The 26,988-nt window shown below is 44.6% G+C and overlaps 1 protein-coding gene across 16 annotated transcripts in view; it reads right to left on the bottom strand.

Annotated features, from left to right (window-relative positions):
- The window catches only part of MYCBP2 (MYC binding protein 2), a 380,821-nt gene that overhangs the window by 207,552 nt on the left and 146,281 nt on the right, over positions 1-26,988 (bottom strand). For all 16 annotated transcript variants that reach the window (XM_069758078.1, XM_069758080.1, XM_069758086.1 and 13 more), the window contains 2 exons: positions 19,024-19,143; positions 9,235-9,316 (listed from right to left, as the gene is read on the bottom strand). In XM_069758078.1, coding sequence (XP_069614179.1) covers positions 9,235-9,316; positions 19,024-19,143 — 202 coding nt within the window. The remainder of the gene's footprint in view (positions 1-9,234; positions 9,317-19,023; positions 19,144-26,988) is intronic.

The following is a 26,988-nucleotide window of genomic DNA, read 5'->3' as shown; positions in this document are numbered from 1 at the left end:
TTGTGAAAATATCAGAAATTTGGTGAAAATTTAGAAAGTGTCGCAATTTTCAAACTTTTAATTCATATACCCATAAAACCAGAGCGTTATGTCACACAAAATAGTTAATAAATAACATTTACCACATGTCTACTTTGCCACTTTTGAAACTTTTTTTTTTTGCTATTAGTAAGTTGATCAACAGGTTGAAATTTGGTCAACATTTTTTCATTTTTCCAACAAAATTTACACATTTATTCTTTTAAGGGACTACATCACATTTGAAGCGACTTTGGAGGAGGGGGGTCTATATGACAGAAAAAAACAAAAGTGACACCATTCTAAAAACTGCACCCCTCAACGTGCTCAAAATGTTCAATAAGTTTATTAGCTCTTCAGGTGTTTCACAGAAACTAATGCAATGTGGAAGGGAAAAAAAAAGAAAAAAAAATTGTACTTTTTTTTTCCCCTCACAAAAATTTTAATTTAGCAACAAATTATCACAAGGGTAACATGAGAAAACAGACCCCAAAATTTGTTGTGCAATTTCTCTTGAGTACACAGATACCACGTATGTGGGGGAAAACTACAGTTTGGGGACATGGCAGGGACGGAAGGGAAGGAACATGTTTGACTTTATGGATGCAAAAAATGGCTGGAATTGAGAGCGGATGCCATGTCGCGTTTGCCGAGTCCCTGATATACAGTAAATAAACAGTGGAACCCCCCCACAAGTGACGCCATTTTGGAAACTGCACCCCTCAAGGATTTTATCCAGAGGTATAGTGAGCATTTTGAATCTACAGCTATTACAAAAAATGTGATAACATTAGGTCGTAATATTGAAAATGTTCATATTTTTCAAGAAAATGTTGTTTTAGCCCAAAATTTGTAATATACACAATGAATAATAGGAGAAAACAGACCCCGTAATTTGTTACGCAATTTCTCCAGAACACGATCATACTCCAGATGTGGTCAAAAACTTTTTTTGGGCACATAGCAGGGCAAGAAAATGAAAGAGCGCCTGGGATAGATTGTGAATGCCATGCTGCTTTTGGAGAGTCCCTGACATGCAAAAAACAGCAGAAACCCCCACAAATGACCCAATTTTGGAAACCAGACCCCACAGGGAATTCATGTAGGGGTGTACTGAGCATTTTTAACCTACAAGTGATTCACAAAACTTTATAACATTTAAAATACTGTTTTAGCACCAAACTTAATTTACACAAGCAGTAATAGGAGAAATCAAACCTTACGAATTTGTTATGCAATCTTTCCCGTATTTGGCAGTACCCTACCGAGAGCACACAGATCGGATGGGAAGGTGAGCTACTTGGCTTTTAGAACGCAGATTTAGTTTGAATAGATTGTGGGCTCCATTAGCTGAGCCCTTGAGGTGCCTGAACAGCAGAACCTCCCGCGAGTACCCACATATTGGAAACTTCACTGACTAAGGAATTCATCTAGGGGTATAGTGAGTATTTTTAACTCATAGGTGCCTTTTACATGAATTTTATTACATTGAAATGTGGAAATATAATCTTTTAGTGGTAAAAATGTTATTTTTTTATTTGCTGCAAATTTGCAAGTTACACAAGGTTTAATAGGTGAAACTAGACCCCAAAATTTATTGTACAATTTCTCCCAAACAAGCTGATGCCCCATATGTCATCAAAAATTACTGTCATGCCACAAGACAAGGCTGAGAAGGATGGACCACTAATTGGCTTTTGGAGAACAGAATTTGCTAGGATAGTTTGCAGGCAATATTTGCAGAGCCCTAAAGGTGCCAGCAGAACAAAAACAAAAGTTACCCCATTGTAGAAATTGCACCTCTCAATGAATTAATCTATGGCTGCAGTGACTATTTTGTAACATACACGCCCGGCTTTATTCTGGAGAATTGCAAATCTACTTGTTTACTGTCCATACAGTGTGCCCTCATACTGTGTAGAGTCTCCATATATTATAGCGCCCCCATAGATTTTACCTCTGGCGAGACACACCCCGTAAATTGTTAAGTGCTCTCTCCCAACTACAAAAATGCCAAACATGTAGCCACTTGTGTTTTAGGCACAGTGGGGCTCAGAAGGAAGGGGGCATTTGGATATGGGAGTACAGAATTGACTAGATTTTATTTGAGGGGGCATGAGCCGTCACTTTTCCAGAGTCTTTGTTCTATCAGTAAGTGGGAGTCCCCTATGCTTCTAGTAACAAATGATGGACCCGAGTGGGGACTTACTTTGTGCGGGATAAACGAAGGTTTTTATTGGTGACATTTTGGAGTACATAATATTTTGTGATCACTTCCAGAATACGGCTGGATCACATTCTTGTGTTCTACGCTGAGCACTTGTGTCAGGGTTTCCGTGTAAATCACACCGAAATGCGATTCAGACGAAACCCCCAATGGAACAACCCACTATAATGAGGCAGATTGAATCACTTTGTACTCAGTTTGGTGTCTGCTTCAGTGATATCAATCTTTTTAGGCCTGCACAGATCTGTGGTGGTTTACATTTGTGCGCTAAAAAGAAGCCTAAAATGATGGGACACAACCAAAACACAGACCAGTACAAAGGTGACTCCATCAGTCACATAAGTGAGTGGTTCTGTTTTGGTTTTGTCTGAATCGCGGTTTGGGGGAAATTTACACATAAACTATGTAAGCGCTCAGCAGAGAGCGCAGGATAAATGTGAGCCGAGTCTTAATCAGATTTTTAAGAGGCAGAATGAACATATAGACTCCATCAACATTGGGCCATTTGGTCTGAAGCAGTTTAGCTCTATAGCCATATATTCTGGACTATTTATAATACTTGTGATTGCTTATTGTTAAACTGTATGGACTATTTAATTATAGGGCTGGTGTGTACGGTATATGCCCCTGTCCGTATGCTCGATGATAGGTTATCCTCATGACTTTATGGTATTTGTGTCTGTTCCCTTTTTATTTATATTTTTTTGTGTTATTTTTCCAGGTGCGTGTGTGTGTGTGTATGTGTATATATATATATATATATATATATATATATATATATATATATTATATATTATATGTTGGCTGTTATGTATATGCACCTTTGGACCTTATGGGCTTATATATATCTGTTGATAGGTAGGAGGAGTAATTGATATACATCTCACCGCTTTTCCATCCTTACTAGTGGTATATGTTGCGGTTTTGATACTACAATCTGTCCTATTTTTGTATATGGCCCATTTAGTTATATAGACTGTACTGATACGTGTTTATGTGTCCCATTGACTATGGCCGTATGGGGAGCTATCTGTTATATACTTTACCTTTTTATGTTGGTTGCGATCATTCTTGCTGTGGGTTTCATGCGCATGTTAGCCTTTTCATAATGGCCACGTACTGTTTTTTATTATGGTCTTCAATAGTATGGCCGCTGGGTATCTTTGGCACTGGCCGCTATATGTATACTTGTTTCCCAGTGTTGGGCTTCATGCGCAGGTCTACGTCCGGCAAGATGATTCTGCGATATATTCTAACATGCCTCCCCTAATATGGCGGCGCCGATTCACACTGCGCATGTCCGTATGGGCATTTATTTTCTTAATATGCCTCTTCAAATATGGCGGCGCTGTTATACTTTGGGCGGTATATTCTAACATGCCTCCTCTATTATGGCGGCGCCGATACACACTGCGCATGTCCATATGGGCGTCTTTTTCCTTAATATGCCTCTTCCAGTATGGCGGCGCTGTTATACAATGCGTATGTCCGTATGGGCGGTTTTCGGTCGGACATTATTCAGCGTCTTTCTGGAGCTATGTATCGCGGTGTCGGTTCACCTGGGTCACATGGGGCCCCTGCGTTCCCAGGTGTTTCCGATCATGCGAACTAGGCACTTTGGACTATATGACGCAGGTGCACATTATTATTCCTTTGGCCACACATACTAGTGAGCATATATAAAGGGATCCAGTAGTTCATCCACATACCCCTTGATAAAGGCATCTGCCGAAACGCGCGTCGGGGGGGACGGGGGTGGTATGTTCTCTCATCCCATACTACTATTCTATACGGTATGTATATGTTTACTTAGCGGTTCTTATGATTTATACTCAGTATGACTTAGTGCCTCTGATTACATATGTAGGAACTGTCTGACATGTATATATCTTTTCTCTGTATAGTTATACATACTATGCTGGGTTCTTTATATCCTATACAGGGGTTTTGATATAGGGCGGCTGTCCCTCGTCCCATTTTTCGTGCTGTGGATGTGCACGGTGATCATGCTGTTGTCTTATACCTTTTTCCATCTTTATATGTTTTTATTTAAAAAAGTTTATATTTTGTATATTGGACTTTCTGACTGTGGTCTCTCTTGTGTGGTTTGCAGCACAAGAGTAGCTATTTTTTCATTTTTGTAGGGGATAATTCATAAGGCGGATTCATTCTACGGATTGGTGTGATTACAGAGACACCAGATTTACACAGTTTTTTTTTCGGATTTGCTGCTATCACACAGTAAGAATGCTTTTTTATAAAAAGTTATTTTTTGTCGCCATATTCGTAGAGCTGTCCCTTTTTTAATGTTTTGGCGAACAGAGTTATAAGAGGACTTATTTTTTGCGGAACATGTTGCAGATTTGTTATCATTTTGGGGTGCATAATATTTTTTGATCACTTTTTATACAAATTTTTCAGATACAGAATGAACAAAAACCAGCAATTCAGTTTTTGTTTTTAATTTCTGCACGGTTCACAGCGCGGTAAAAGAAATAAGACAGATTTGTCTGGCGGGTCGGTTTGATTAGAGATACCAGATTTATATTTGTTTATGCTTTGTCATTTTAACACTTTTTTTTATTTTTTTTGCTGAATTAGGCATATCAAGGCTTGTTTTTTGGAGGACGGTTTGGAGTTTTCATTTATACCATTTTTTTTCATATGACTTTTTGATCAATTTTTATTCACTTTTTTGAGTCAGTATGATGTAAAAGTGACATTTTTGGAGTATTTTGTATTTTTTTTTACGGCGTTCGGCATACGGAATAAATAACGTGCCAGTTTGATAGAGCAGGTCGTTCTGGACGTGGCAATACCAATTAGGTGTACCTTTTTTTGTTCATTTTTGTTTTAACACAATGGCTGCATGTTGAGTGGCAAAACTGCTTTTTGGGCACTTTTTTTTTCATTTTTTTATTTTTATTTTTTTACATATTTTACTTTATTTTTTCACTTATTGCCACTGTGGGACAAGTTTAATTGTTACTTTGATTACTGGTCTCATATACTGCAGTACTCGTGTGCAGCAGTGCATATGACCAATAAGCTTATTGCTGAATCTCACAGGCCACCGTATCTTGGGGTCATCACATGACCTCAAGGGCACCACCGACACCAGCGGTTCTCATCATGGTGATCTGATGGTTACAAAAGGGGTCTTTAAACTTCTTAGATGCTGCTGTTGCGACTGACAGCAGTATTTAAGCGGATAATAGGCAGCAATCTGTTACAAAACTGGTCTGAGACGATACCGCAGGGTGTCAGCTGTCATACAGCCGCCACTTGCGGGAATTCAGGCCGCAAGGCAGCACTATACACCAATTCCTCCACGCCGTTAAAAAAAAAACGCTGAGGAATAAGGCTCCTTAACAGCCGCCGGTAAAAGACGTATTTGGCAGTTGTTATGGTGTTTAAAAAAAAAAAAAAAAAAAAGAACCACTGAGATCAAAACTGAATTAAACAAAAACAAAAAAAAAAAATGTATGGACAGTTCTTAAAGGGGTTGCCTGGTCGTGGGGTACAAGTCTGAAGTAACTGTGATAGAAGACTTGCGAATCCTCACAGCGTGATAACTGAACGCTGTCAGGATTCTCCACTTCCGATTCTCCACTATGCGATTTGCATACAATGCAGTCACGTGCCAACTAGACATACACAGCTTCACTCAATGCAAATATATTGAGCAAGGACAGACATGTTTAGACGGAATGTGACCAGAAGTATGTAAATCGTATACTTGAGATCACATGGCCATCCGCTCCGGGTACCAAAGAATTCTCACAGTGACTGCAGATTTGTACCCCAAGGCCAGACCAACTCTAAGCAAATTCAAAGCAATAAAAAGGGAAAATTTTGCTGCAATAATGTCTTGGTCACTAAGTACACATTATGGCCCCGATTCATCAGTTCTCTAATGATTATTCTTTTTTATCTTGTATTTGTTGATGTTTTTGGCTCCACTTTCTTAAAAACGGCACACACGAGCTTATAAATTTTGTGCAAAATTAAAGATCCTCTTACTTTTTTGCCCTTTAAAGCAAAAAGTCACATGAACAACTTTTAACATGTCACATTACTCAACTGTGCAAAAATAAGGCAGATTTTGTGCTGAACCAGATTACTGGAGTACAATTGAGCAGATATTTTGCAATACTGCGAATAGTGGCACATGATAAATTAGGCTAAGAAATCTGGAAAAGAAAACAGAGCACTCATTGTAATTCATTTTTTTATTTGTGTTGAAATCAAGTTAAGGAAACTTAAAAAATAAGGTAACTTATTGAATAACTAATAAGGCACAATTTTTTTTTAAAAGTCAGTAACAGAACTAATTTTACTCCAGAAAAAAAAGGAAGCAAACCATTATTAATTGGAACAGAATTTAGGTAAAGAAATCAGAAGTGTGACTAGAGAACGAACATAAAAAAGGCGCGATGAAGACTAAGTATTAAGATTAAGCTTCGTATTAATGAAGGTGCTGCAAAGGAAGCGCCTGATTCGGGGTGATCCCCGAATAAGTGTACATTGACTGCAGAATGACGTCACTCCTCGTTATTTGCATTACGGAGCAGGTATACACACTATTTCAGAGGACTTTTGGCTGCCTTCTTCACTCCGAAGGCTAAAATGAATGACGGCTCAGTTTTCATGAGCTGATAGGAGCAGTGAACCAGCAGATCGCTTTATCAGAGAAGCAAATCTAACCACTTCTATGGTTAGAACCACTTCTATGCAACTAGATCAGCCTCTGCCCATGACATCAGTATTCTCACTGAAGGCATCTGCACACATTTTGGTGACTTTTCAAAAACGTGAGTTTTCAGATTTTGTTAAGGTATGTGCACACAACCTCTTTTTCAGGTAGATATTGGTGTGAACTCGCCTGAAAAAGATGCATATACTCCGAATCTGCCTAAATAAACACCCCATAAAATGAACATAATGCACAGCTATGTCAAAACAGCATTGCTATGCACACGTTCCATTTTGTGTCACTTTTTGTTTCCCACTTTAGGATGTGTACACACGTTCAGGATTTTTCGCGATAGAAACACTTAAAATACGCATACATATGCATGCCATTATTTATAATGCATTCCGCAATGTGTCTAATCCCATCCTGTGTGATGCACTCTGCTGTGTATCTAATCCCATCCTGTGTGATGCACTCTGCTGTGTGTCTAATCCCATCCTGTGTGATGCACTCCGCTGTGTATCTAATCCCATCCTGTGTGATGCACTCCGCTGTGTGTCTAATCCCATCCTGTGTGATGCACTCTGCTGTGTATCTAATCCCATCCTGTGTGAGGCACTCTGCTGTGTATCTAATCCCATCCTGTGTGATGCACTCTGCTGTGTGTCTAATCCCATCCTGTGTGAGGCACTCTGCTGTGTATCTAATCCCATCCTGTGTGATGCACTCTGCTGTGTGTCTAATCCCATCCTGTGTGATGCACTCTGCTGTGTGTCTAATCCCATCCTGTGTGATGCACTCTGCTGTGTGTCTAATCCCATCCTGTGTGATGCACTCTGCTGTGTGTCTAATCCCATCCTGTGTGATGCACTCTGCTGTGTGTCTAATCCCATCCTGTGTGATGCACTCTGCTGTGTGTCTAATCCCATCCTGTGTGAGGCACTCTGCTGTGTGTCTAATCCCATCCTGTGTGATGCACTCTGCTGTGTGTCTAATCCCATCCTGTGTGAGGCACTCTGCTGTGTGTCTAATCCCATCCTGTGTGATGCACTCTGCTGTGTATCTAATCCCATCCTGTGTGATGCACTGCGCTGTGTATCTAATCCCATCCTGTGTGAGGCACTCTGCTGTGTGTCTAATCCCATCCTGTGTGATGCACTCTGCTGTGTATCTAATCCCATCCTGTGTGATGCACTCTGCTGTGTGTCTAATCCCATCCTGTGTGAGGCACTCTGCTGTGTATCTAATCCCATCCTGTGTGATGCACTCTGCTGTGTATCTAATCCCATCCTGTGTGAGGCACTCTGCTGTGTATCTAATCCCATCCTGTGTGAGGCACTCTGCTGTGTGTCTAATCCCATCCTGTGTGATGCACTCTGCTGTGTATCTAATCCCATCCTGTGTGATGCACTCTGCTGTGTGTCTAATCCCATCCTGTGTGATGCACTCTGCTGTGTGTCTAATCCCATCCTGTGTGAGGCACTCTGCTGTGTATCTAATCCCATCCTGTGTGATGCACTCTGCTGTGTATCTAATCCCATCCTGTGTGAGGCACTCTGCTGTGTGTCTAATCCCATCCTGTGTGATGCACTCTGCTGTGTATCTAATCCCATCCTGCGTGATGCACTCCGCTGTGTATCTAATCCCATCCTGCGTGATGCACTCCGCTGTGTATCTAATCCCATCCTGCGTGATGCACTCTGTTGTGTATCTAATCCCATCCTGTGTGATGCACTCTGCTGAGCCCTGTATCTAGTCCCATCATGTGATACACTATACTGTATCTAACCCCAGCATGTTCCTCTAAGCGTATCTAATCGTGCACGTAATACACTCCGCGTATCTAGCCCTAGCTTAAGATACAGCGAGCAGCAGCAACTAACAGAATCGGCACTGCCAGCCATCCTCAGTGACACAGTCTCCACCAACAAAATGGCTCTGCACTGTGCACAAGGATTAGAAAGGAAGTTTAGGATCAAACACTCAGAAAGGGAGGGGAGGCATGACATCACACACGTGATCAGACCCCGCCCACATTTACTGCAGTCGTAATGCGAGCTAGCACTACACTTGGTTTTCATGGCAACATTTCAGCAGCTGCTCCCCTAGTGGAAAATATCAAACCTTTTTAAACTATTTTTCACATTTTACTCCATCAAAAACAAATATTTGTAAAACTTTAAAATATTAACTACTTTACATTTTTTTCAATAGTTGAATATTTATCTTTTTTTTTTTTATGGCACTTTCACCTTCAAAATACAGGTTGCTTAAAAATAGGGATTGTACTCACCGACAACTAACATCACCGTGCCCCAGTTGTCCATGTTGACCATAGCCAAAAGTGTACACATCACCATTCTCCATTAGTACCACTAAAGCCAAAAGAAAACAAAGAATATTATGTGTCCCAGTTTTTGAATGTCAGTGATGCCATTTTTTTTATAAGGTAGAAACAAGTTAGCAAATTAAGAAAACAAAGACATTTACAGTAAGAAAGGAATTTGAATTAACACTCAAAATAAATGGAATATAATGAATCCTTGGCATTTAATGTTTGCTCCCCTGCTTTAAAAAAACCCCAAAACACTGAAACATTTGTATACATCAGCTAAAATCTGTGTGGTCCTTCTTTGGCATGTTCATGATCATGGATAAATGTATAGCATTCTAGTCAAAGAGGATGTCCAATCAAAAATGTAGAATTTTCTTTTTGTATCATCAAAACAATTGTTGAAGTGGAGTATTTTGTTTTTTTAAATGCTCCCATGACTATGTACTGCCATTTAATACTTCTGATGCTAGCTTGTTGTTTTATTTTTTTGTGAATTTCCACTCATAGGGAAAATTGCCGTTAAGAAAAACAAAACAAAATACAAAAAAAAAACAAGAAACATGATTTTGCAATTTTCACACTGGCCACTGTACCCATTTTACGCTCATACTTTGGTCTTTCATGAAAAGTTTTCAGCAGGCTTATTATCAGCAAAGGCAGGGGGACAATGGCTCCGTTGATAACACAGAATTAACAGTTCATAAAAGGTGACGGCCCCTGTCATAATGAGTTTTGCACATGCTCATTGGATGCTTTAGTACAAAAGATACAGTCTGAGTCAGTCTACTGCTGCTAATGTGCATGTGTGTATTGAAACAAGAGGAAGTATCGGGCTAGAACAGCTCCAGTGGGCTATAGATTTCCATTTTTAATTGTAATACACATTGTAAAAAAGGGATAAAACACACAAACCAGTCATCTGATCCATGATGCATAAACCATGGGCAGCATGAAGCAGTCACTGGTTATACAATTGCAGCCGTATGTTTTACTCTGAAACACTATGGTGTTACAGTATAAACAGATTTGGAAAATCCGGCCATGGACCGGGGACCGTGTCACACCTGACCAGTCTGATGCCGTATCTCCCTGCTCCTCTCCAGTTGATTGGTCTCTCTTATAAGACCTGTCAGTCACAGGCAGCAGGGTGTGAAGAAGCTAGCCAAGGACAGAATTTGACTAGTAAGTCAAGACAACAACCAGGTTTATTCTGAAACACCGCATTGTTTCCAGGGGAACTTACAACATACACTGCTGCAATTGTGTATGTGTAAAAGACAAAGGGAGAGAAAAACAAATTCCCCCCAAAAATATTTAACCCCCTAGTGACGGAGCCAAATTTTTGAAATCTGACCTGTTTCCCTTTATGTGGTAATAACTCCGCAACGCTTCAACAAATCCCAGTGATTTTGAGATTGTTTTTTCCTGACACATTACACTTTATGATAATGGTAAATTTAGGTCAATATGTTTTGTGTTTATTTATAAAAAATATCAAAAATTTGGGAAAAATGTTAAAAAATGTGCAATTTTCTAAATTTGAATGATTATCCCTTTAATCCAGATGGTCATACCACAGCAAACCATTAATAAATTACATTTCCCACATGTCAGCTTTACATCAGCACCGTTTGTAAAATGTCATTTTATTTTGTTAGCATTTTAGGAGGTTTAAAAAATGTGGCAGCATTTTTTCATGGACATTTACAAAACAGGGATTTTTGTGTTACTCACTGTAAAATCCTTTTCTCCGAGTCGTTCATTGGGGAACACAGGACTGTGGTGTATGCTACTGCCGCCAGGAGGCTGACACTAAGTAGGTATAAAAAAAAAAAGTTAGCTCCTCCTCCATAGTATACACCTTGCCACTGGCCCTGACAGCTCCAGTTTGGTGCACAAGCAGTAGGAGATAGAGAAAACAAAACAGCATTAGAGCAAAGACAACATGTCTAGAATAATACTACAGTCTGAACAACCCCATAGACAAATAAAATGAATAGGGAGGGAGCTGTGTCCCCCAATGAACGACTCGGAGGAAAGGATTTTACGGTGAGTAACACAAAAATCCCTGTTTCTCCATCGTCTTATTGGGGGACACAGGACTGTGGGATGTCCCAAAGCAGTCCCAGGGTGGGAAGAAGACTCACTGGAAGAAAACCCCTAGGCACTTACCGCCTATAGGTGTGATACCGCAGCCTGAAGAATTTTCCTTCCCAAACTTGCATCAGCAGAGGCCTGAGTGGATATTATAATGTTTAGAGAAAGTGTGCAGGCTGGACCAAGTGGCAGCTTTGCAAACCTGCTCTGCTGAAGCTTGGTGCCGAAGCGCCCAGGAAGCCCCTACCGCCCGAGTAGAGTGTGCCCTGATCCCAGCCGGGATGGCTGCACCCTTGATACGGTAGGCCTCCTGAATAGTGGTTCTTATCCATCTGGCTAAGGTCGATCTAGAGGCTGCGAGTCCCTTTTTATGACCCGCAGGAAGAACGAACAGAACATCCGTCTTTCGAAAAGAAGCGATCCGGGAAACGTATCTTCTCAGAGCTCTCACCAAATCTAGAGTATGGAGAGCTTTTTCCACCCAGTGTGTAGGCGCAGGACAAAAAGAAGGCAAGACAATGTCCTCATTAATGTGGAATGAGGAGACTACTTTTGGCAGAAAGGAAGGTGCTGGTCTCAGCACCACCTTATCCTGATGAAATTGTAGAAACGGCGCCTGACAGGACAAGGCCGCTAATTCCGATACCCGCCTAATGGATGTTATAGCTACCAGAAACAAAACCTTCCAAGAAAGGTACCTTAAAGGAACATCTTGGAGGGGTTCAAATGGAGGTTCCTGAAGAGCACTCAAGACCAAATTAAGGTCCCAAGCTTCTATCGGAGCTTTGTAAGGAGGGACTATATGAGAGACTCCCTGCAAAAAAGTTTTTACTTGCAGATTGGTAGCGATCCTGCGCTGGAAAAGAACCGATAAGGCGGATATTTGCCTCCTAAGGGTACTTGGAGCGAGACCCGAGTCTAGACCAGATTGGAGAAAAGCTAGGACATTAGAAATGGAAAACCGAAGAGGAGGAAGACCCTTCTTCCTGCACCATGAGAGAAAGACTTTCCAGGTGTGGTGGTAAATGCGTGCTGAAGCTGTCTTTCGAGCATTAACCATAGTTGAGGCTACTTTCTGAGAAAAACCGGCCTGGGTCAATCCAAGCCAAGCCGTCAAACGCAGGGCCTCTAAGTTCTGGTGGAATATCGGCCCCTGCGACAGAAGATCTGGCTGCATTGGTAGCTGCCAAGGAACCCCGACGATCAGCTGAACTAGGTCTGCGTACCATGACCTCTGAGGCCAATCTGGGGCGACTAGAATTGCCGGAACTCCCTCTAACTTGATCTTCCTGACGACCTTTGGAAGCAGCGCCAGAGGGGTAAACAGATATGGAAGACGAAATTGGTTCCAAGATAGGACTAGTGCGTCTACGGCAATTGCTCCTGGATCTCGAAACCGTGCAACGAACCTGGGTACTTTGGTATTCGACCCGGTGGCCATTAGATCCACGTCCGGGATTCCCCAGCGTAGACATATCTGCCGAAAAACATCGGGGTGAAGAGACCATTCCCCGGGCGCAAGACCCTGTCGGCTCAGAAAGTCCGCTGCCCAGTTCTCCTTGCCCGGGATGTAAACTGCCGAGATCACAGAGTGATTGTTCTCGGCCCAGCGGAGGACTTGTCCTACCTCGCGCATGGCTGATCTGCTGCGAGTGCCCCCCTGATGATTTACGTAGGCCACGGCCGTGGCATTGTCCGATTGGACCCGCACCGGGCGACCCGCCAGAAGATGGTGAAAGTGCTGCAAGGCCAGCCAAATTGCCCTTATCTCCAACAGATTGATTGGAAGGGTTGATTCCCTTGGGGACCAACGACCCAGAGCTGTGTGCTGGAGAAACACTGCTCCCCAACCGAGAAGGCTGGCGTCCGTAGTGACTACCAGCCAATGAACTGGAGGAAAGGCTTTCCCCTGAAGTAGGGATGAACTCCTCATCCACCATATCAGGGATTGCCTGACCCCAGGAGACAGACGACACCTGAGGTTGAGAGACAAAGGACTCCTGTCCCAGGCTGACAGAAGTGCCTGTTGGAGTGGACGAAGATGGAATTGGGCGAATGGAACCGCTTCTATAGCTGCTACCATCCTGCCCAAGACCTTCATGCAGAACCGGATTGAATGGAAACTCGGCTGCCGAAGAATTTTTACCTCCTGCCGGAGACAAAGCACCTTGTCCTGGGGTAAAATAGTTAGCCCCCGAGAGGTGTCGAAGATCATCCCTAAAAAAAAGATCTTCCGAGATGGTACTAGAGATGACTTCTTTAAATTGACCAGCCACCCTAGACGAGCTAGGGTGTCCAAAGAGATGTTGACGTTGTCCCTGCATGCCTGAAAAGTTGGTCCTTTGACTAAGAGATCGTCTAAGTAAGGCAGAATGACTATGCCTCGAGAGTGCAGGATTGACACCACTGTTGCCATCACCTTCGTGAACACCCTGGGAGCAGTGGCGAGCCCGAAAGGTAATGCAGTGAATTGGAAGTGTCGCTCGCCTATGGAAAACCGTAGAAATTTTTGATGAGGAGGAAATATAGGAACGTGCAGATAGGCGTCTTGAATATCTATGGAAGCCAGGAATTCTCCCCTTTCCATAGCCGCAATGACCGAACGGAGAGATTCCATACGGAAGCGACGAGTGCTGATGAATTTGTTTAGACAGAATGGGTCTCACGGTCCCATTCTTTTTGGGAACCGTAAACAGATTTGAATAAAACCCTTTGAACCTTTCTTCCTTTGGAACAGGGACAATGACCCCGTTGGACTGAAGAGACTCGACTGCTCTGAATAAAGCTCTTAGACGGGTTTTTGAACTGGGAAGACTGGATGGAAAAAACCGGCCTGGAGGGAGATAGAGTTTTCCTATTTTGTACCCTGAAACCACCAGGTCTCTTACCCATCTGTCTTGAACAACTGACAGCCAGGACTGATGGAACAGTAGTAGGCGACCGCCTACCCTGTTGAAAGCGACGAGAGGCTGCCTCCAGTCATTTAGCCGAAGATCGAGGATATCTAGATCCCCTAGATCTTGATGGTTAATACCGCATTCTTGCCAATGGATTGGCCCTATAGGAGACCTGGTGCTCCCTGTCTTGGACAGGCCGACTTGGGGGACCTGCGCTTGGTGCCGCAGACCACCGGGAGTTACGAAAGGATTTAAATCTTGCTTGAAATTGGCGACGAAAAGGTTGCTTAACCTTTTGTTGAGGAAGGAAATTACTTTTACCTCCCGTGGTATCAGATATAAGCTGATCCAGTTTTTCGCCAAAAAGACGGACACCTTGATAAGGGAGGGATGTAAGGGACTTTTTTGAAGTAGAGTCCGCCCGCCAATTTCTTAGCCATAGGGCCTTTCTGATAGCAATAGCATTTGCCCCAGCCAATGTTGAACAATTTGCCGCATCCAAGGATGCATTAATCAGATAATTTCCTGCTAAAGATATCTGATTTGACATCTCTATCACCTCTACAGGAGACCCCTTATCCTGAAGAGCCTTAGTTACGGACTCTGACCAAGCTATCATAGCTTTGGCAACCCATGTGGCCGCAAAAGACGGTGCGAGGGCTGACCCTGAAGCCTCAAACAGAGACCGAGCTAGAATCTCTAGGAGCCGATCAGTCGGATCCTTAATAGACGACCCATTAGGAAGAGACAGCAACGTACTAGAGGTCAAACGGGACACGGGAGGATCCACTGAAGGGGATTCTGCCCACTTTTTACAAAGCTCTGGAGCGAAAGGATACCTTGCACCTAGGGCCTTCTGGCCTAAGAAACGCTTATCTGGTCGCTCCATGTAACGTTGGACTAGATCCTCAAACTCAGGATGAGTAGAAAACACCCTATGAGGTTGCTTGAATTTCTTAAAGGACACCTTATGACCAGAAGGTAAGGTGGCCACATCCTCTACTCCCAAAGTCTGGTTAACGGCCTCAATGAGACTGTCAACAGATTCCTGATAACCAGGAGCTTCTAAATCAAAAGACCCCTCTGAGTCATAGTCCGAATCGTGTTCACTCAATTCCGCAAGAGAGGGAGATCGAGAGACGGGATTCAAAGATGCTGATGCACCTGACGGACCGGGAGACGCTGTGTGGGATCGTTTCCCCTGTGTCTGCCTAGAGGGAGTACGGCCCCTGCAGGCCGGAGGATCCTGAAAATCGGAGGATCTTTCCAAAACAGGCGGATGAATGTCCCTGACAGGGGCTTGAAGGGACTCAACCGCCTTTGTTAGAGACGCCATAGACTGCGTTAATGATATGACCCACTCAGGGGGAGACACTGCCAACCCAGGTACAGGCACACCCGGCAGGATAGCCGGCGGGGTAGCAGGCAGGGTAGCAGACGGGGGCTCCTGCACGCGCTCGGAATCACAAGCCTCACAGAGATGGTTACTTTGCGCATGCGGAAAAGCAGACCGACCGGTAATGCATGAGGAATACAGAACTGAGTGAGTCTTAGGGTTTCTAGACATGATGACTCTAAAGCCGCTATGCTCCGTATCTCCTTATGAGCTACTAGGTCTAGAACAAATACTGTTGTCAGGCTGAGGGAAGTAGCACTTACCCCAGTCCTGTGTCCCCGTATGCTCTCAAACACTGAACCATGTCTCCTGTGCAAATCACACATATATACTAAATTACAGGGCGGATGCTTGAAAAAGTGGGAGGAGTTACCGCGCATGGACCCGGTTTAGCCCGAAGCAGGGAACTAGATTTCACTCCTTCCCCTGCTCTCCCGGGAAAGCTGGGTGCTCGAATCCGGAAGTAAACCGCCGCCGATGGAGGCGGGACTTCCCCCAGACTACAAGACCCATAATGCCACAGGCTGTACAGAAAACCGGAAGCCGCCGAAAAAGGGGCAGGACTTCCGCCCATGCTCAGACTACAAGATCCATAATGCCTCAGGCTGCCTAGAGAACAGGAAACCGCCGAAAAAAGGGGCGGGACTTCCGCCCATGCCCCTGCTGAAGTTTGCTTGTGGGGAATAACGCTGGAAACCAGCACAGCGCCGGATAATAGTCGCCACCTGTGCAGTACCAGCAGAACGCGTGATGAAGCAGGAGCCCCCTGTGCAGCCCTCTGACAGTGGATGAGGTTAGACCAAAAAAAATCCACATATAAATATATATACATATATAAAAAAGACGGTGCAGGCACCCTAACTCCTTACACCCTTCAGAAGGCGAGGAGAGGGACCGTCTGCCTCCTTTAAACACCGTAGCCATGCATTGGTGATGAAGTGGAGGGTGCACGGACAAGGAATGAATGCCTGTACAACCTAGGGTTCCGTTACTTCAGGGTGGTCAGGTTCTTAGTCCGGCAAAAAAATCCCACGTCGCGGGAGAGGATACGTGGAGGCGACACTCCACGTGCTCGCCCGTTGTTGGTTTGGGGGAGATCGGACCCCTTCAAAAGGGTCCGTCGCCCCTGTCTTATCTTCAGAGAAAGAGAAAAAGGCATCTGGGAAAACCCAGAGATGTGCCTCCTACGGACACTAAGCATAAACTGGAGCTGTCAGGGCCAGTGGCAAGGTGTATATTATGGAGGAGGAGCTAACTTTTTTTTTTATACCTACTTAGTGTCAGCCTCCTGGCGGCAGTAGCATACACCACAGTCCTGTGTCCCCCAATGAGACGATGGAGAAATTAATTTTTTTAGGGACTTATCCATGTTTGAAGTGACTTTAGGGATCTCGTATATTGGGAAACCCCCAAAAGTAATACCATTTTAAAAACGGCACCCCTAGACATATTGAAAACTGTTGTCAGGTAGTTTATTAACCCTTCAGGTGAAAATGTGTATTTTTACCACCTAAATGCCTCTAACTTCTGAACAGATTACAACAGCCGTGAGACTAAGGCCACTATTTGGTCATGAATTGCCATGGTAAATATCAGGACCACAAAATCATGATCTGAGGGCACCAATTTAACCATTTATAATGATGTAGTCACTATTGACGGCAGCATCTAAGGGGTTAAACAGATATGGACAGTGCAAACACTGATCGTGGCTGATGCAGCAAGTTGTCAGCTATAGTATACAGCCGACAGATGCTGGATTGTCACCTGTATGGGGATGCTTTTCTCTTATATCTCAGGTCAGTTAAAAGACGTATTGGCTGTCATTAAGGGGTTAAAAAATACATGTAAAGGGAACCAATCATCCAATTCATGCTGCCCATTTTTTGGGGAAATGTGTATTTTTCTCCTTCACATATCACAAACTTTAGTAACAAATAAAAATAGAAACCCTGCAATTATCACAGTGAGCACGGGGCTATTCTACACTCGTACTTCCTGTCCTTTCATAAATCCACATGTTATTAACGGTCATTGTAATTCTGCCTCTGCTGACAATGCGCCTGCTGAAAACGTTTCTTGAAACAAAAAGCATCGGTGGACAATGTGAAAACCCAATATCAATTTTTGTTTTATTCATACAGATAAGAAAAAGAAATAGTTTTTTTTTTCTAAGTGCTTGTATCACAAAACTCAGATAATAGGTTCACTTGAGATCTGCAAGAAGCTGAATATGAAGTGACAAATCAGGTCATTAAGTCATGTCGCTGACACCCACAGGGGCGCGGGAGCGAGGATTACTCCAAGGAATCAATGTCCCTCCATTATTCACTCACCGATTTACAGGGTTCAAAGATAATTTCATTAGTGAAGCAACAATAAGGGTCTTATAAGGCCTTAGGCTATGTGCACATGTTGCGGATTATGCTGCGGATTGGCCGCAGAAGATCTGCAGCAGTTTTCCATGCGTTGTACAGTACCATGTAAACCTATAGAAAACAAAATCCGCAGTGCACATGCTGCGGAAACTGATGCGCGGAAACGCAGCGTTGTTTTTTCCGCAGCAGGTCAATTCTTTGTGCGGATTCCGCAGCATTTTACACCTGCTCCTCAATAGGAATCCGCAGGTGTAAAACCACAGATGGAATCCGCACAAAATCCGCGGTAAATCCGCAGTGCGGTTTACCTGCAGATTTTGCAAAAACAGTGCAGAAAAATCCGCACACCAATCCACAACGTGTACACAAAGCCTTAGACGTCAGAATTTGCTCATGTATGTAAAAAAATGGTTTGAGTGTGGTCAGTGTTTTGGTCTGAATTTCACCAGTATTTGCTCAGTGCGACAGAGGGGTACAAAACAGTCAAGAGTGACGGTTTAGGGAGGGTAATGGTAGATTTCGGGGTCACATTCAGCAGCTGATAGATTAGCTTCACAGATTCCCGAGTCTACATGTAGCACACGCTCGGCTGGGAGTAGAACGCTATGTTCAAACAAGAGTTTTTTTGTGGAGGCGGAAAATTCTTTTACTTCACTGGGACATCCAATTTAGTTTTTTTCCCCTTAAAGATGTTTTGTAAAATGCCTGAAGGACTCTGTTCTAAACTGAGGACTGTCGTATCAAAGGACAGGGGGGGGAATGACTGCAGAACACTGAAAACTCCTAAAAAAAAAGTCCCCAAAAACAAGTTTCTGATTGAAAAACTAGTTTCTAAACTCCTGCAAAATTTCAGCAAAGTAAGAATGCTTTAAAAAAAAAAAAATAAATAATAAGCGTTATTAAAAGAATGCAAAGTGAATGAGGTAAGAAGAAAGATAATCATCACACAGACATCTGCTGCCAGGAATGGAGCCGGTACCTGAATGGTGGAAGCCACAGCTGACCTGAACAGCACGGAGCTCGCTGTCAAAGCGCATCGTTCCAGGAGGGTAAGTCGTAATTTTGCTGGCATCTTTCTCCCCTTGTTCTCTGCCTTCATCTGCAATGGATACAAATGAGACCATGAGGGAAGGATAACCACATATGGCTTCTGCCACCCACTTCTAATAATCAAAATAAGCAGAAAGTTGCATGTTTCAGTGGGAGAGAGGAACGGGAAAAGTTAAGACCATATGTAAACTCTCAGTCACGTGCCGAAAAGATGCTTAAAGTAAACTAAATGGAAAAATATTCAAAAGGTAAAAACTCTGCTGAAATGATATCCTGATAATTTATGTAGGGAAATAAATCCGAGATAGCAAACCGCGCCAACACATCGCATTGTTAGTCATGGTTACAAAGCATGAAAAATTAACTAAGAAGCAACTCAACAATAGCATTGGCTACTTATATCACAGTACAAGAAAATACAAGAAAACCTGCTCTACTTTACTCCTACAGCGTATCGGTCAGGGCGCCATGGGCCCACCGGTGACATTAATTCTGGGGGCCAGCGGTTCGGCTGCACGAAATCTTACCTGACCCTTGGTCACAATTTTACCTATGCATTCTCATAATAAACCCAGTAGTTTGTCTTTTTTGGGGCCGTGTTCTCACAGCAGAAGAGAACTACCCTGTTGGTGAGACCCTGTGTCACGGCCTCTCAGCAGCATCCCACCACCACGCTTCATGGACCTTCAGCCTGGTCAGCACAGGGTCACCTCCCAGCAGCAAGACACTGAAGGCTGATAAGAGGACGGCTGCAGTGGGCGCAGTCCGGTCAGGAGGCAAGGCCCATCAAAGGAGAAAGAGGTCCCCATGGCAAGGCACAAGTGGCAAGGCGCTGATCCCCATCTACATCAGCGCACTCCTCTATATCGGTGGAGTGGGTCCATTATATACAGACTCAGACTTTATACATCCACATCAGCACATCTGTGCTAGGACAGGCCTCCCGTCACGGCCTACCAGACTACAGCGCCCGGCTAAGGAGTCACCGGCTCCCCCGTAGGCCAGTCCCATCCACGTCCTGTAGTAATGTGCTACTACTCTACCATCTGCAGACAAGCAGAACAGGAAGAAAAAGGAAGAGCAACACCTAACTTTAGGATCAGAGCACTCCGTGCATGTCTACACAAGGCAGGTTAGTTTCAGAAACTTCTAGACTGTCCTTTTCGTTAGAAAAAAGGGATTTCTGGCATTTCTACAATGGATCTGTTGTATGTGAATATACCTTGGCATTTCAAAGCTGTAGTTTTAAAAGGACAGCATGCTTTTCATCAAGAATCTTTGATAAAGGGGCTACCCAAAATGTTTAAACAGTTTCAAATTTGCAAATGTTGAAAAGACAGATGGGAAGAAAAAAAATTACTTTCATTTACGAGAAGCAAAAAGCTGAAGTCTTTTCCATATAGATTTAGTGCAGACACGCTAGCAGATCTTTTAGTAGGCAGTAAGTGGCCTCAGCTGTAATGCAATGTACTACTGTCATCATGGCTACCATTATTTGTATCATATGTGGAGTCCGCGACTGATATGGGCTCCGGAGCTGTGCCTGCATCTTTTCCCACACGATGATTTAATCAGCTGTCATATGCCTTTAACAGCCACAGATGGAGCGGTGCTCCACCAGCAGCAGTAGTTTTTGGTTCAGTTTACTAACCAGTTTTTAGCTGCATTTCTCTCACATGCACTGGAGTAATACATCCAAGGGGCAGATTTACTAACACAGCCTAAATACTAAAGCTTAAATGTATCGCTAGTGCCGCTAGACTAGAAGACTAGACAGTCTACAGATGCAGCAGATGTGTCGGCCTACTCTATGTCACTTCTTCAGCCATGCCCCTTACAGTCATACCCTTTCACTTCCAATCTTCTGTATAAACAGTGGGCACATTATTGATTGGAGAGAAAATAAAGACCGAGCACGGACTTTTAGTAGAATTCTTGCTAGATCCGGAGTACGGCTAGATAATATATACACATTCTATGTATGGGTTAGTGGACAACGAATTACATGTTGCCCCTGGAAAAACCAGGACTACTAAATGTAAAGGAAATATACTGCAGGCCCACGATAGTTTTTGGATTAATTCTATCTTTACAGCGGCACTGTGCTCCAGCTCCCAGCATAGACAACACTAACTGGACTGTCACCAGGATTTGGCCACCTAATCTAAGCAGTGTGATATACAGACAGAGAACCTGACTCCAGCGTTATGTCATTTATTGGCCCGTTTACAGTACTTGTAATAAAATCATTGTTTTAGATCAGCAGAAGATCACTGGAGGACTAGTGAACTTTCTGAGTTCTTTCTAACCCTTCCTCTACCACTGATTGGCAGCTTTCTGTGTATACTGTGCATAGGCAGAAAGCTGGCATGAGTGTTGTGGGTGCGGTCTTTCAGAGCTCAGCATACAGAGAACATATAGATCTACAGCTCATCAAAACTTCAGCAGTGCAGTAAGTGATACGCCGCTGGAATCGGGGTCTCTGCCCCTACCTCATGCTGCTCACAAATAGGGTAGCATAGCACATACCTGGTGAGAGATTCCCTTTTACATGTTAGCACACATCTGTGACCCTGTCTTTACGGATCCAACACTTCTATGCCACCTACATGTCCTCATGTCTTCAGATACAAACCCTGTATAGCATGACTTAGCATTTGTACCACCTCTTATTCCCTTCTAGCCTACCCATTTGGACAGCAACGAATACTGGATAGAAGGAAATGAAACGTTCCTATTACACATAATGGCTAACAGTTGGACATGTACAGTAAGGTATGGCTGCGATATCAACATTAAAGCGGTATTCCCATCTCCAAGATCCTACCTCAATATGTAGCAGGCATAATAATATTAGCAAGTATCTCAAATTGCAACTGCAGTATAGTTATATTTACCATGTTGCTTACACCGTGTGCAGGGCATTGCAGTAGCTTAGGTATCCATTGTAACGACCATATAGCGAAATATTTTTTTTTTTTTTTTTTTTTCCTTTTCTCTTGTGATGGCATCTCCTAACACTGATTAAGGTGACATGCATGCTGATCATCCAATGAAGTCTTCCTCTTCGGATTCCGCTCAAGTTCTGCTTTTTTCCATCTCAAGAAAAATTTACCATCATGCAGTTTGCGTATTTATGCATTTTGGACATTTGTCGTTGCATAAGATCATTATTGTTACATTATTTAGTGACAAGATTTGTTGTGTTCCATATATTCTTGTATTATGTTTAGTTAAAGTACATATGTGTTTCCTTTTTTCCTTTTTTTTCTATTTCTGCCTATTCCGTGAACTTTTTGTTTCATGTGGCCAATTGCTGGTTCACATTCACCACCAGGTGTTTTCATTCTCAGTGGATTACTTTTCCACCTGATCATTGCACCGGTGTGTTCAATGGATTCTTACATAAAAAGCACGGAACAGGCCAGACACTAGATATCATGATTAAGGGTGCTTTGCCACCTGAAACGCGTAGATAGATAGTGTTTTTATCCTTATTGTGCTGATGTTTTTATCCTCTGCTTCTATATGAAGTGAATAAAGTACCAAGTTTTTACTTTTCACTGTCTCGTTGAGCTGGATATTCTTCTTTTTTTGCTTTTTGGATTCCCCACGCCTTGACACAGCGTTTCCGTGCTCCGAGTGGAACTGTTACTATGGTGAGCTGGATTTTCTTTTTCGTTACAATGTTATTATTACACCTACTACATATTGGGATAGGATCTTGGATATTAGAATACCCCTTAAGGTACACATTGATTAATCAGCAATATGCACAAAAGATTACTACATTTTTCCTTCAGCCGCAGATTTAGACATTTGATGGAGAAGACCAATAGACCAACAGACAAAAGATCATAGATAAGAGTATAATAAAGAGTATTAATCAATGCATCTTTTAGCCACGATATCAAAACTAAAAGTTATTGAGCATTATTGAGCATTTTCTTTGTTTTAGGGTTTCTACCTAATTCTGAAGATGTATCCACTGGTAGTGAGCAGGGACTGTACGCTATTCCCCTGGCCCTGGATACTGGTAGTGAGCACGGACTATATGCTATTCCCCTGGCCCTGGATACTGGTAGTGAGCACGGACTGTACGCTCTTCCCCTGGCCCTGGATACTGGTAGCGAGCAGGGACTGTACGCTATTCCCCTGGCCCTGGATACTGGTAGTGAGCACGGACTGTACGCTATTCCCCTGGCCCTGGATACTGGTAGTGAGCAGGGACTGTACGCTATTCCCCTGGCCCTGGATACTGGTAGTGAGCACGGACTGTACGCTATTCCCCTGGCCCTGGATACTGGTAGCGAGCAGGGACTGTACGCTATTCCCCTGGCCCTGGATACTGGTAGTGAGCATGGACTGTACGCTATTCCCCTGGGCCTGGATACTGGTAGTGAACAGGGACTGTACGCTATTCCCCTGGGCCTGGATACTGGTAGTGAGCACGGACTGTACGCTCTTCCCCTGGCCCTGGATACTGGTAGCGAGCAGGGACTGTACGCTATTCCCCTGGCCCTGGATACTGGTAGTGAACAGGAACTGTACGCTATTCCCCTGGCCCTGGATACTGGTATTGAGCACGGACTGTACGCTCTTCCCCTGGCCCTGGATACTGGTAGCGAGCAGGGACTGTACGCTATTCCCCTGGCCCTGGATACTGGTAGTGAACAGGAACTGTACGCTATTCCCCTGGCCCTGGATACTGGTAGTGAGCACGGACTGTACGCTATTCCCCTGGCCCTGGATACTGGTAGTGAGCACGGACTGTACGCTATTCCCCTGGCCCTGGATACTGGTAGTGAGCAGGAACTGTACGCTATTCCCCTGGCCCTGGATACTGGTATTGAGCACGGACTGTACGCTATTCCACTGGCCCTGGATACTGGTAGTGAGCACGGACTGTACGCTATTCCCCTGGCCCTGGATAATGGCAGTGAGCACGGACTGTACGCTATTCCCCTGGCCCTGGATACTGGTAGTGAGCACGGACTGTACGCTATTCCCCTGGCCCTGGATACTGGTAGTGAGCAGGAACTGTACGCTATTCCCCTGGCCCTGGATACTGGTATTGAGCACGGACTGTACGCTATTCCACTGGCCCTGGATACTGGTAGTGAGCACGGACTGTACGCTATTCCCCTGGCCCTGGATAATGGCAGTGAGCACAGACTGTACGATATTCCCCTGGCCCTGGATACTGGTAGTGAGCACGGACTGTACGCTATTCCACTGGCCCTGGATACTGGTAGTGAGCACGGACTGTACGCTATTCCCCTGGCCCTGGGTACTGGTAGTGAGCACGGACTGTACGCTATTCCCCTGGCGCTGGATACTGGTTGTGAGCACGGACTATATGCTATTCCCCTGGCGCTGGATACTGGTAGTGAGCACGGACTATACGCTATTCCCCTGGCTCTCGATAGCGGCAGTCAACACTGACTGTACGCTATTCCCCTGGCCCTGGATAATGGCAGTCAGCACGCACTGTACGCTATTCCCCTGGCCCTGGATAGTGGGCAGTGAGCACGGACTGTACGCTATTCCCCTGGCCCTGGATAATGGCAGTGAGCACGCACTGTACGCTATTCCCCTGGCCCTGGATAGTGGGCAGTAAGCACGGACTGTACGCTATTCCCCTGGCCCTGGATAATAACAGTGAGCACGCACTGTACGCTATTCCCCTGGCCCTGGATAGTGGAAGTGAGCACTGACTGTACGCTATTCCCCTGGGCCTGGATACTGGCAGTCAGCACGGACTGTACCCTATTCCCCTGGCCCTGGATACTGGTTGTGAGCACGGACTGTACGCTATTCCCCTGGCCCTGGATACTGGTAGTGAGCACGGACTGTACGCTATTCCCCTGGCCCTGGATACTGGTAGTGAGCAGGAACTGTACGCTATTCCCCTGGCCCTGGATACTGGTATTGAGCACGGACTGTACGCTATTCCACTGGCCCTGGATACTGGTAGTGAGCACGGACTGTACGCTATTCCCCTGGCCCTGGATAATGGCAGTGAGCACAGACTGTACGATATTCCCCTGGCCCTGGATACTGGTAGTGAGCACGGACTGTACGCTATTCCACTGGCCCTGGATACTGGTAGTGAGCACGGACTGTACGCTATTCCCCTGGCCCTGGGTACTGGTAGTGAGCACGGACTGTACGCTATTCCCCTGGCGCTGGATACTGGTTGTGAGCACGGACTATATGCTATTCCCCTGGCGCTGGATACTGGTAGTGAGCACGGACTATACGCTATTCCCCTGGCTCTCGATAGCGGCAGTCAACACTGACTGTACGCTATTCCCCTGGCCCTGGATAATGGCAGTCAGCACGCACTGTACGCTATTCCCCTGGCCCTGGATAGTGGGCAGTGAGCACGGACTGTACGCTATTCCCCTGGCCCTGGATAATGGCAGTGAGCACGCACTGTACGCTATTCCCCTGGCCCTGGATAGTGGGCAGTAAGCACGGACTGTACGCTATTCCCCTGGCCCTGGATAATAACAGTGAGCACGCACTGTACGCTATTCCCCTGGCCCTGGATAGTGGAAGTGAGCACTGACTGTACGCTATTCCCCTGGGCCTGGATACTGGCAGTCAGCACGGACTGTACCCTATTCCCCTGGCCCTGGATACTGGTTGTGAGCACGGACTATATGCTATTCCCCTGGCCCTGGATACTGGTAGTGAGCAAGGACTATACGCTATTCCCCTGGCTCTGGATAGTGGCAGTGAGCATGTACTGTACGCTATTCCCCTGGGCCTGGATAATGGCAGTCAGCACGCACTGTACGCTATTCCCCTGGCCCTGGATAGTGGCAGTGAGCACGGACTGTACCCTATTCCCCTGGGCCTGGATACTGGCAGTCAGCACGGACTGTACCCTATTCCCCTGGCCCTGGATAGTGGCAGTGAGCACGTACTGTACGCTATTCCCCTGGGCCTGGATAATGGCAGTCAGCACGGACTGTACGCTATTCCCCTGGCCCTGGATAGTGGCAGTGAGCCCGGACTGTACGCTATTCTTCTGGCCCTGGGTACTGGTAGTCAGCACGGACTGTACGCTATTCCCCTGGCCCTGGATACTGATAGTGAGCACAGACCGTACGCTAATCCCCTGGATAGTGGGAGAGATAGCAATTAATGATGAGCAAGTGTGCTCGTTACTCGAGATTTCCGACCATGCTCGGGTGGTCTCTGAGTATTTTGGGCGTGCTCGGAGATGTATTGTACTTGTATTGTACTCGGAAAACTCGAGTAACAAGCACACTTGCTCATCGCTAGTAGCAATGATTTCCTTCACTATCAGTGCAGAGAATGACAGCTTGAGAAAAATGACTTTCTGCTGTTGCTATGGCAATAGTATGTAGTCAGTCATTCTCCTTAGTACAAGACCCCACTAGAAAATCTCATCCAGCCGCTGTCCTTTCCCACAAATCAGGCTTCCTAACCATGGAAAAATCATTCATAGCATGGTAGTAAAGGCCAATGTAAGTCAGATGTAAATGCATCTCTGTTGCATCAGCTATAACCCAGCATGCTTCTATTGCAGACAATGGGAGGATTGGTGTGTGGAGAACAAATGGGCGGTAATAAATGACTGAGCTATATGTATAGGAGGGAATCGCTGTCTCATGCTCCAGGGTAAGGATGAACAAGGTGTTGTCACACCTGCGGCGGACACCTGTCACACACTATGTTTTGCTGTACTAAACCATATAACATCCTCTTTGCCATAGATAGGTCTTTACTTGTTCCTTGCCCCACATCAGGTATGATACAAAAGACCACACAGTAAGACGTATTCCACCACTGAATTTATCTAATATTAGGAAAGGATTCCGGACCCCTCTGTTTTAGTAAATGCCTATCTTGCCTATAT

This window comes from Ranitomeya imitator, chromosome 3, assembly GCF_032444005.1.
Source record: "Ranitomeya imitator isolate aRanImi1 chromosome 3, aRanImi1.pri, whole genome shotgun sequence".
Taxonomy (NCBI): Eukaryota; Metazoa; Chordata; class Amphibia; order Anura; family Dendrobatidae; genus Ranitomeya; species Ranitomeya imitator.
Note: the sequence above shows the minus strand (reverse complement) of the source record. Positions and strands in the feature narration are given on the sequence as shown.